Consider the following 10,961-nt stretch of genomic DNA (forward strand, 5'->3'; position numbering starts at 1 on the left):
TTGTAGAAATCCTTGCAGAGAGATGAGTGCTAGCTAGTAGCCGGACATCTCCGAGGGATGTGTATTTTGTGCACAATAGTACAAATAGCAGGGGTTTGGGTCTGAGTTGAACAGCAGACCTCGTTTCTGGGAAGTGTGGTGAAAGAATTGTGGTGAAGGAATATATTTTTGGTTCAAAGTGCCTGAACTATTCCCCTTTAACTCTGGAGGTGAGTATCAGCCAGAGAACTAGTGAGGGGTCTCATGACAGCCTTCCTGGGGCCTCCAGTTCCCCCTGCCCCATGTCTGGATGCTGGAAGTGAACAAAGAGAAGGAGCCTAGGCCTTCCTTCACCTGGCATACAATAAAAAGATGGGGTCTGTAAAAACGACTTTTACACACATTGTTTTAAAACAAAAACAAAACCGTAAGATCTGTAAAAGGTGCTTTAACATACAGTTTAGGCTTAAAACTTGTAAGAGTTTTACTATTAGTTGGGGGGAGCTAAAGTCTTGCTATACTTTTTTGATGGCTTTACAGCAGCTCTACTTTCCTTATAGCTGCTGTTTCTGTGGAGGAGCCTTGAGGAGTGCGTGGGGAGGGAAGTTTCTGTTGGGGGGGGGGGGAGAGGAAAGCGTACATTAAAGCAGGGTGAAAAACGCTTTATTTCTAATTTTTTAACGTAGAGAGAGAGAACCTTGAAGCCTTCCCCCACCCACACCCCCTAACCCTCTCCTTTCTCCCTTCACCACCCCCCCCAAAAACCCTCCCCGACGGGGGAGGGGGGAACGGGGCCGCCTCTGAGGCGCCGCCATGGCCCCGCCCCGTGCTCCGGGGAGGCGGGGGGGGAGGCGGAGCATGGCGGGCCCAGACCCGCGCCTGGCGCCTGCGGCCCCCTCCAAGATGGAGGGCTGGCCAGGAGGTGAGGCCGCCGGACACCGAGCCCCTCGCTTCCCCTCCGCCTCGCCGAGGGGTGAGGAGGAGGAGGAGGAAGGCTCGGGGCTGAGGGAACCGCCGCCGAGCCCTCCCACCCCCCCCGCCCCCTGTAGCAGGGGCGTTGCAGCCGGGCTCGGCGGTGTGGTGGTGGGGGGGGGGGGGGGGGGGCAAAGGCAGCCGCCCCCCTTCCCTCCCCTCTTCCTCCTCATCCTCTTCATCTTCCACCTTCTCCTCATCCTCCTCTTCCTCCTCCAGCCCCTCACCGCCTTCCCAAACTCCCCCCCCCCCTTGCCCCTTCAGCCCCCAGCAGCCTCCCTCCAGCTCTGCGATCCTTCTGGAAGAGCCTCGGGGCCGTGACTCTGTCGGTGACCGTGGTCCCGTCACAGGGGCTTGGTTCCCCTCGGTGCCCCTCACGAGCTGCAGGGCTTTGGCGGTCCCCTCGGAGGTCCCGTTGAAGAAGGGAGGCTCACTTGGAGCTGCGGCTCGGTTACAGGATGCTTTCACTGTAGGGAAACGCTCTCCCTTGGTCTTAAGGCGCTTTCTGCCCCTGGAAGCGTGTTGCCGCAGTGCCTGCCCTCCAGAGCGTTGGTTGTTCCTTGTAAGTATGCGGCCAGGCAGGCCGAGCCGAGGTTCAGGGAGGGAATCGTCGCCGTGCTTCTGCTTTGAGCCTTAGGGTGAAGTTGGAGAGACGCCGTAGGTGTGCGAGAGGCTGCTGGCCCAGGTGGTATCGCGGGGACTTCGGGTTGAGGCACATGGAGTGCATAACGGTTTCAACTCAGCTGAGACATTAAATAGGATTCTTTACTGATTTTCTTATTGTAGCCTGGTATGTGCCATGTCTAGCTTCACTTGAGACCCTCCAAGAATTATGTAGGAAGGAAAATCTCAGATGTAAAGCCATTGGAATCACCAACAGGAGTCTAAAGAGTTATGAGGTGGAATATTTGTGTGACTACAAGGTAGAAGAGGTAAGAGAAACACAGACCAATTTGATCACTCTTTCAGCTGAAATTTGGAAGCGAGGCAAAGGTAGTTTTGCTCATAATATAAAGAAACAGGCCGCAAGTACAAAGCTGTTGATGACATTGCATGAAATATCGTTTAAACTTTGAACTGTAAACAGAAAGCGGTGTAGTTACCTCTTTCGGTATGTTGAAGGAAGCATTGTTCTGAAATTACAGAGATTTTGGAATATAAAATGCTTCACATTTGCATATCTAGAAGCAAAGCCCTGATGCTTTTAGGTTGTAGCTTGGTACATATTACGATGCTTCTTTATTTGCAGGTTTACTTTGTTTTTCTCTCGAATGTTGTGGTCTGTTTGATGAAGAGTTAGGGCCACATGCTGCCACTGGATTCCTATGGCTGCTTCTTGCCAGTGAAATTCAGTATCAGGATTTGGCCTTGTTACAGTTACCACGGTTATTTGGCCCTTTTAAAATACATGCAAAGTGTGTGCTTTTTGACTGTAAATACAACATTAAGTGTTTTAAACGGATTGCTTCTTTAGGAGCATGGTTGATATAGGACAAATAGTGGTTTTTAGACATCTGCTTGGTAAGTTTAGGATTTTATTTTTCGTTCTGTATGTGATACGACTACATTCTGCTTATGCATACGAGTCATACAACTAGATAGTTCAATTTGCTTTACTGCTTTAAGAAACTAGCTTCCTGGTTTAAGATTAGTGACCGGAGTTCTTCACAGCCGTGTATTTCTTTGTCCCTAGAGGTGGTACGTGGAGTATCCAAAGTTGTGCTCTAAGCTAACTTGCAAACAGCAAACTTGATTTTTCCCTTTCTCCCCAGTTCTAATTGTTTTGGGGACATCAAGACCTTCTGTGCTGTGTGGCATTTCTCAACTCTGGCACTCTGGATTTCAATAAACAGACGTGTGGCTAAATCTGTATCTGTTTCTGTATTTCAAGGGCACAGAATACTATCTTGTGAAATGGAAAGGATGGCCAGAGTCTTCAAATACTTGGGAGCCTCAGAAAAATCTGAAATGTCCGTTGCTTCTTCAAAACTTTCTTAGTGACAAGAACGAATACTTATCTCGAGTGAAAGAAGGCAAAGCACTGAAAGTGAGAAACCATGTTAAAGCCTTGAAACCTGCGGTCGCAGATTACATTGTAAGGAAGGCTAAGCAAAGAATAGCTCTGCGGAGATGGAAAGAAGAACTCAACAGGAAAAAGAATCATAAAGGAATGATTCTGGTAGAAAACACTGTGGATCTTGAAGGTCCTCCTTTAGACTTCTACTACATTAACGAGTATAAGCCTGCTCCGGGAATAAATGTAATCAATGGAATAACGACTGGCTGTGAATGCTCAGACTGCCCTGCTGAGAAGTGCTGTCCAAAGGAGGCTGGCTTTATTTTGGCTTATAATAAAAAAAAGAAGCTGAAAATCCAGCCTGGCTTGCCCATCTATGAATGCAACTCGTTTTGTAGGTGCGGGCCCGACTGCCCTAATAGGATAGTACAGAAGGGCACACAGTATTCGCTTTGCATCTTCCGAACTAACAACGGACGAGGCTGGGGAGTAAAAACCCTCCAGAAAATTAAAACCAACAGTTTTGTGATGGAGTATGTCGGAGAGGTATGTATTTATCTCATATGGATTGATTATTTACAGTGAAGGAGGAAATAGGAGAAAATCTTGATAAGCTTTCTCTTGGTTTTAACACTTCTTGGCTTTTGCTGTATAACAGAGAAGTCTGCTTTTGGGCAGAGGAATACACTGACTAGACATTCAAGCTGGCAGTGAAATTACTTTGTCCAATATGTTCTCCAGTCCAGAGCAATTGTAAAAGGCTGAATGCGAAGAGAATACTCATCCTTTGTGTCGTTACAGAATTCCTGTAGATATGTGCCCTGGCAGTATTTCTAAAGATGAGTCCTTTTCTTTCCTGGCAGTCACATTCCTCATTCTTCTTCCTTTATCTTTATTGTAGTTTTTGCTGGTCCCCAGGCACAGTTGTTACCAAACTCCCCACCCAGTCTGGGTCCCTTTTCTGTTTTGTCTGGATAATCTGTCTCATGCCGTTCCAAAGCAGAACTCTAATGTTGCGAAGTGCAGACCTCGAGTTACTCTCGAGATTTTATGTTGCCTTGTGTTATCTGGTGCAGCCTCTGCTCTGCTTCAGGGCTCCTTATACATCAGTAGCTCCTGGCACCCTCTCTGATCTGCTCTGGTGTGCTTCTGCCTTGCTAATAAGGTGATTCAAAATAATTAATTCTATCCCCACTTACAAACGTTTGTGGTCTTCATTGTATTTATTCTTGCCCCAAATCTGCTAACTTGCCAGGTTCATAGCCTTTTAATAAAACCTTGTACATTTAAGGAGACTGTTGTGAGTGCAGAATTTTGTTGCTGAAACCAAAAAGTACATTTATCCTCTCATGTGAATCTGGTGATTCCCTACTGCTGAATAAGTTCTCAAATTTGGTCTGTCAGAAAAATTTGAGTTTTTTGTCCAATTCTGTTACAGCTTTTATCTGTCCTGCTGCCAAATTGTGCACAACAGAATACATTAAAAGTAACAAGCTGCAGGTGAAGTTTTTATAGCTTAACTTCATAGATTCAGCTTTGCAAAGTGGTGTGAAGACCCAAGTTATCATGGAACCAGGAATTCCACAGAGGCAACAGCATCATTACAGCAAATCATAGGAAGAGTTGTAAAGAGTGGTAACTGTTGTTCTGCTTCCGTACAAATGAGGGAAATTAATTTTAATTTTACGTGAAGTTAACAAAAGGGTATAATGAAAGAATTGTATGGCTAGAAACTCCAAGTAGGAATGGTTTATTTGGCTTCATCAAAACACTTCATGCAGGTGATGATTTATTTTTTTCCTGAGACAAAGTTGAGCTGTGCACCAGCCGTAGACAAGTTACACCAGACAGCAAACGTGGTGTTTTTCCTAAGCAAAGTTTTCCTGACTTGATTGTGATGTGTGTTTTAATTTAGTAATAGTTAATAATATGATGCAGGTTTCTTTTTTCTCTCTTTAGGTGATTACAAGTGAGGAAGCAGAGAGACGGGGCCAGCTCTATGACAACCAGGGCAATACGTACTTGTTTGATTTGGACTATGACTCAGACGAATTTACAGTGGATGCGGCTCGCTATGGAAATGTGTCCCACTTTGTGAATCACAGCGTAAGGCCTTGTTCTGTATCCTACCTGCTGACAGAATCACCCCAGTTGTGCCAGAAATGCTGTCCTACTGCGAATATTTTACTGTCGTGTTCACCGTTTTTCTGAAGTAGTGCGTTTTATTCCAGCACAGTCCAGTCACATAGCCCGATATAACAAATATAATGGCATGCTTAGCCTTACTCAGAATGAGACTGCCTACACAAGTCTGGGAACGTGGGGCTGCATCAGGTGGACATCTGGTAGTTCTAGGGGAGTCACCGCACTACCAAAATAGGGTTTGTTTGATTTTCAAATAACTAAGCGGCATAACACAGGAGAAACACTGGATCAAGTCAGTGAGGAGTTAGAGGACGGAGCTGCTGCATTATTTTGTAGCAGGGCAGGGTAGGAGAGGGTGTGTCAAATATCCTTCAAACATTAGTAGATGAAGAAAAAAATAGCTGTTTTCTTTGGCATTTCTCTCGTGTAGATACCTTTTCCCCTTCTTAGTATCAATTCTAAATTTGCCAGAGAACCCGAAAGTACATTTTCATTAGGAAACTTGTGTTTTATTTCCTATCCAATTCAAGTACGTACAACACAGGCTGAGCAGCATCTGTAAAGGAATTACATGTTTTAGTTCAGGAATGAGGTATTTCTGAACGATGTGGTGTTTACAAGGTCTGCAGTCACTGTTGTACAAATAAAGTAAACTCATCTTCAGGTCGGTGAGCCGATGACATAATTTGTGTGTCATGCAGGCTTGTTAGGGAGGAGGATGAAGAAGTTTTAGATACTGGCAATTACTCGCTTTTGGAAATGGCAATAAATTATTCCTGCACTTGAGTGTGGAGTTAAGTGTCTAACTTCAGTTCTGCTTTTGTAACGTGAGATGTATTTTACCGTTGAATAGCAGAAAAGCACGTGTGCAGTTTAACAAACCGTCTTAGAGACTGTTTAAACTTAATCTGGAAAACCTGAAAAAGTGGTTTATAGTTCCTGCCTAGTTTATTTGACACATGCACCCCTCCCTGCCTGTAGTAGACAACTCAAAAGCCAAGCAGGTTAGCGATTAGAAATAAAAATTTACCTATAGTTTGAGAATGTTATTTCTGTTTTTTTCTGACCTGGAAGTAATGTTTACTCTCATTATTCTATATTTAGGCTTGATTTAGGCTATTCTATATTTGTGGCTTGAAATGCTAGGCTGTTCTTCTCAGCTTTAATTATTTTTGTGGTTTTAATAAGTAAATCTTAACCCTGCATGTAAGTTAAGTTGTTTTGTTTGCCATCTTTTTTCATTGCTATATTTTGAAGGCACCATTTTTTAAGTAGGCTGTTAGATATTCTTGTAGTCTCAGTACCTTGTAAAGGTTATCTCCTTGAAAGAGCTCTACTCTGAACATTCGCCTTCAACGCTATTTCAAAACTGGAATTTGTTGATTTCGGAAGATAACTTGATTTCAGACCTCTGTCACTGAGAGAAGAGCCATTCCCTCCACTTCCTTTCAGTGAAACTTTTTTTTTTTTTTTTACCAGAAACTACATTATTTTTTCCTTTTCAGTGTGATCCAAATCTCCAAGTCTTCAACGTGTTTATTGATAACCTCGACCTGCGTCTTCCTCGAATAGCACTGTTTTCCACGAGAACCATCAAGGCTGGAGAGGAGCTCACCTTCGACTACCAGATGAAAGGTCTGCAGATTTCAAACCTGTTCTCGGGGGAGGTACGGGGCACTGGCTAACTTTGTTGCAGGCTGACTGGTATCAGCTATTAGGTGCTCAGAGCAGGGGCTTGTGGCTGGAACCTCTGACAAGGCAGCTTATTTTAAAGATAATGGTCAGGGTGAGAATGTGTTTGGATACCTTTTAAAAATATATATTTTCTTTATTCAAACTGGCATTTCAGGTACTTTTTGAGGAATCTCCTTGCAAGCAACTGCTAGTGGCAGCTAGGAAACCAGTTATAATAGCTGTGTGGTCTGAGGTGTGTCACCATGTGCTGGTGCCTGCAGACATCAGCTGTGGATGTAGGCCCTGTGCTGCAGATGTGTAGGAAGAAGGAAAGTCCAAAAACTGAGTGTTGTTTGCTGGGCTGGATACAGTGATTGTTGCTGACTTAAGGAAACAAAGTTCTTGGTGTTACTAGCTCTTTGATAGTTGAGTTTTCCATCTGGGAATTCTTTCCCCCTTTTCTCCCCCACAACACAATCTAAAACTTTTTAGTCTGTCTGGCAGTGGAGTCAAAGCTCTCTTTCAGAACTGACAAATTACCTTATTTAAATCTCTCTCAAAAACTCCCCTTTTTTTGTGGTGTGTGACACTCCCCCATTTTTTTGGTGTGTGTGACACTGACATTGAAGGCAGGTTGCAGTCTCAGCTGACTGGGATGAAGAGCTCGAGTTTGTTGAGCTTTGGATTCTGCTGCTACATACATTGTGCTACATTGTGTAGTTGTAATGGAGAGAATGCACAATTCTTGTAAGACCTGGGGTGGTAGGAGGCTTTTTGAAGCCGTTTGCCTGTCTTGCATACCTAACAGGGTTTCGGTCTTTCATTTAAAACTTCCTTATTTGTGTTTGCCTGTGCCGCAGGTTCAATAGATCTGACTTCAGACTCTGCGGATGGTCTCAGCCCCTCCAGGAAGAGGATCAGAACAGTCTGTAAATGTGGAGCTGTGTGTTGCAGAGGTTATCTCAACTGAGATTGGGTATCTAACGTCACAAATACTTTTTTTCTCTTCTAAAAGTGTTTTAAGAAGACTCTTCTTTCACACATATATTATTCTTACAGCTAATGTAAACGAATCCAATGAAAAGAAGGCATTCTGTTTGTAACTGAAATGGCATTGGCCAAAGAAAGCTATCTAGTGTATCAGGCTGAAACTGATAACAGAGGATAAAGTTTGATTTCTGTAGCACTGTTCTGTAGGAAGGAGAAAGGTGTATGGTAAGAAAACTCTTTAAAATGTACCTTGATTTGAATACTGAGTGTGAGCTTACAAAGTGTAGGCCTTTTAGGAGCTGATTTCAGTGGGATGAAGTCGTGTTGCATATTTTCTCTACCTTGAAAAGTCTGGAGACATCCAATTTGAGTCCTGAATCACAGCGGACAGTTTCTTTGCTTTATTTTCTGTTGGTGGTGTTGAACAAAAGAAAGGTTTGGAGAGATTTGCAATAATATATCTGGCTCCACAATGAAGGAGGGCCGTCGGAGAGTGGCTAGAAGAGCGTTCGCAGGCATGCAGACTACAAAACATCCACTGAACTCCACACAAGTCATCGGTATTAGCAGAGTCCAGATGTAAGGTCAGGTCTCGAACAGCTTTAGCTGATGTCACATTACTTAAAAGTTCTACAAATAGAACTTTTCCACTTGTTAGCTTCTGGCTTTCAGTTAAGATTCTAGAGGGGATCTGCAGTTCTGCACAGAATTTGTAAATACTGCACTGTTACCAGTAACGTACGCTGTTCTGTTCCCGCTGCAGAGAGCTGGCGGTCATCGCTGAAACAAATTACTGGCTACAGTTTGGAAAGAGATAACAAAGAGGGAAAGCAGCCCATTGTCTAGCAAAGCTGATGCATTCTGGAGATGGTTACCTGTTAGGTGCAGAAATAGCCTGGGAATTGATTTGTATTAGGAGTTGGTTTTGATTAAGTTTTTACATACTGTGACTTTTTTTACCTAGTGACAGATTTTTTAAGAGACTAGGCCTATTTTTTCTTGTTGCAAAAATGTTAACTTCAGTGAAGTTAGACTAGGGATGAGCTACCCGTTTGTTGTAGATGTTTGTAAGATGTTTTTGAATGTAAAGGCTGAGAAATACACAGTTCTTAAGCTGCTTGAATCTGATTTTTTTTATTTTTTTTTTTTAATTATTATTATCTTCAAGTTGACTTGATCTGTTTGTAATGTATGCTAACTTTTGTTTGGCTTCAAAACACTGAAGAGCAGTTGAGTTAGGTTATGAGTGAAGTTCCAGCCAAGGTCCGTGCTCTGAGGATGATCGAAGGGCTTTACTCTCACAGATAAAACACTTGTAAAGCTGGCATATTGCTTACCAATGGTGTAAATGTTGGTAGGGTCAGGCAGAATTATGTTGCTCCATAACTGGATGCGAGCTATGTATCATAGGTCAGCGAGTTACCTTTATAAGGTGCACTGCTGTTGGCTCAGGTGAATGAAGTCAAGTACCCAGCATGTATCAGTTTACTTAATTAGTTAGAAAATGCCTTAAACTTCACATTAATTCCTAGCACTCCAAGAAGAGTGTTTCAAAGGATAGTACAGGTTGGTTGTTGATGAAGAAGCACAGTTGCATTGGCACCAAACATCCGGCTCTTTGGCAGAAAGTGACATTTTTATATGCTGTGAGACAGCAAAATCAGTTTGGCTGAGGTGAAGAGCGTAGGCCACCGAAAGTGCTCAGTTTTGTAGTCCACAATACAGAGATCTGCGTTGCAATCGATGTTTTATACTGTTTAATGGAGAAAGTTTGCTCAGATTTCAGAATGTCTGCCATTACCAGGCTCACCTGTATTCACACACTTGAATAAACACTGAATCTAGCCAATTTTTAAAATGCCATTTCTCTCACATTTTTTATTTTGGTGGAATGCGGAGCTTTAATGTTACCAAGCTCTAGATGATCTTTTATCGTCTGGAGTTGTGCTTTCTCTTGCATGTAGCCCAGGTCAGCAGTGCGTTCCACGTGGATGGAACCTGCCATCTCCAGCTGCTCAACCTGCTGCTGTCCGCAGCATTTCCTGTCGGTGCAGGAGCAGCCGCGGCAAGAAACAGATTCCTTACCAAATCAGTCCCTCTGGCCTCTCCTGTGCGAGGTGACAGACGGTCTGACACCCTTTTTCGGCTATGTCTATGCCCAGTTTGATTTTAAAAAATCACAAGTAAATTCATTTTGAAAGCTAAAGTCTTACTAGTTGTACTTGAGTTCAGTGTCTGCCTTTTTCCCAAGGCAGTAATGTGTGATCACCAGCATTAAAATAACACTGTTGTTCTCTAAGGATGTGTATGTTACCTCGTGTGACAAATAAAGGACCTTTAACTTACATCCTGGGAGGTAACAGTAGTTTGTATTTATTTGAAGCTAGTCCATGGATCCTGTTCCTAATTTAGAAGCTCGAACAGTGTTTATATTTACGTATTCAGTGCGTTTGGGATTGCAGTTGGTGAATTAGCTTAATGTTACACTGCGTCACTTTTAAATCTTGCTGTTCTTAGGAGTTCAGGGGGAAAATTGCCAAATGGGAGAAGAAACTTATTTTCAATTTCTTAAGGAGCCTAAACCAGCCTAGCTTCTGCCTTTGTTTTGCGTTGTGGTCTGGTAGCATCGTCACGGCCACTAGGTCAGTTGTGTACATGCACTTAGAGTCTGGTAACCTGTGCTCTATCCTCTAGCTTTTTTGTTGTTGTTTTGGTTGGTTTTGTTTTTGTTTTGAGTTAGCAGAACTAATGCTGCAAGATCATCTGTAAGAAAGCTTCTGTCTATTTATTTAATCTCGAAGTTAAGTCAATCCTTTGGTTATTTCTAATGTATGTTTTAGGACTGTGTACATTAGAATATGCAGTTTGTAAGCTCAGGAACATTTTCTTTTAATAATGTGTGATCTCTAGTATTGCTATCTTCCTATAGTTTTTGATAAAAATAAATTTAAATTAGTTTTTCTCTTGTTGTTGTCATTCTTGAAATAAAAAAAAAAAAACAATTAGCTGGAAGAGAACAGTGTGCTTTAAAGCTGCACCCTCTTAATTCCCATCTTTTAGCAGTGAAAGGACTGTAGCTGAGCACTCAGGAGGAAGTCATGTGTTTCCTTTTCAGTTTATGGCTTAGAAGAGCTGGTCTAAATTTGCGATATTGACTTGCCTAAAGCAGATGGGGTTCCTGTGT

At 42.9% G+C, this 10,961-nt stretch overlaps 1 protein-coding gene across 1 annotated transcript; it reads left to right on the plus strand.

The window, feature by feature from the left end:
- Positions 1 to 786: 786 nt before the first annotated feature.
- Positions 787 to 10,740, plus strand: SUV39H2 (suppressor of variegation 3-9 homolog 2). Its single transcript, XM_035332969.1, has 6 exons — positions 787 to 901; positions 1,738 to 1,883; positions 2,843 to 3,514; positions 4,928 to 5,074; positions 6,619 to 6,748; positions 7,648 to 10,740. Exons 1-6 carry the CDS (start codon positions 793 to 795, stop codon positions 7,755 to 7,757), a joined length of 1,314 nt encoding a protein of 437 aa, XP_035188860.1. The 5' UTR covers positions 787 to 792; the 3' UTR covers positions 7,758 to 10,740.
- Positions 10,741 to 10,961: the final 221 nt, after the last annotated feature.

Source organism: Oxyura jamaicensis, chromosome 1 (genome assembly GCF_011077185.1).
Source record: "Oxyura jamaicensis isolate SHBP4307 breed ruddy duck chromosome 1, BPBGC_Ojam_1.0, whole genome shotgun sequence".
Lineage (NCBI taxonomy): Eukaryota > Metazoa > Chordata > Aves > Anseriformes > Anatidae > Oxyura > Oxyura jamaicensis.

What these genes read in the sequence shown, in the direction of transcription:
- SUV39H2 (XM_035332969.1), top strand. Translation starts at nt 793, where the DNA reads ATGGCCCCGCCCCGTGCTCCGGGGAGGCGGGGGGGGAGGCGGAGCATG. An exon ending in TGATGGAGTATGTCGGAGAG is followed by an intron (nt 3,515 to 4,927) that starts GTATGTATTTAT and finishes TTCTCTCTTTAG; the next exon opens with GTGATTACAAGTGAGGAAGC. An exon ending in CTTCGACTACCAGATGAAAG is followed by an intron (nt 6,749 to 7,647) that starts GTCTGCAGATTT and finishes CCTGTGCCGCAG; the next exon opens with GTTCAATAGATCTGACTTCA.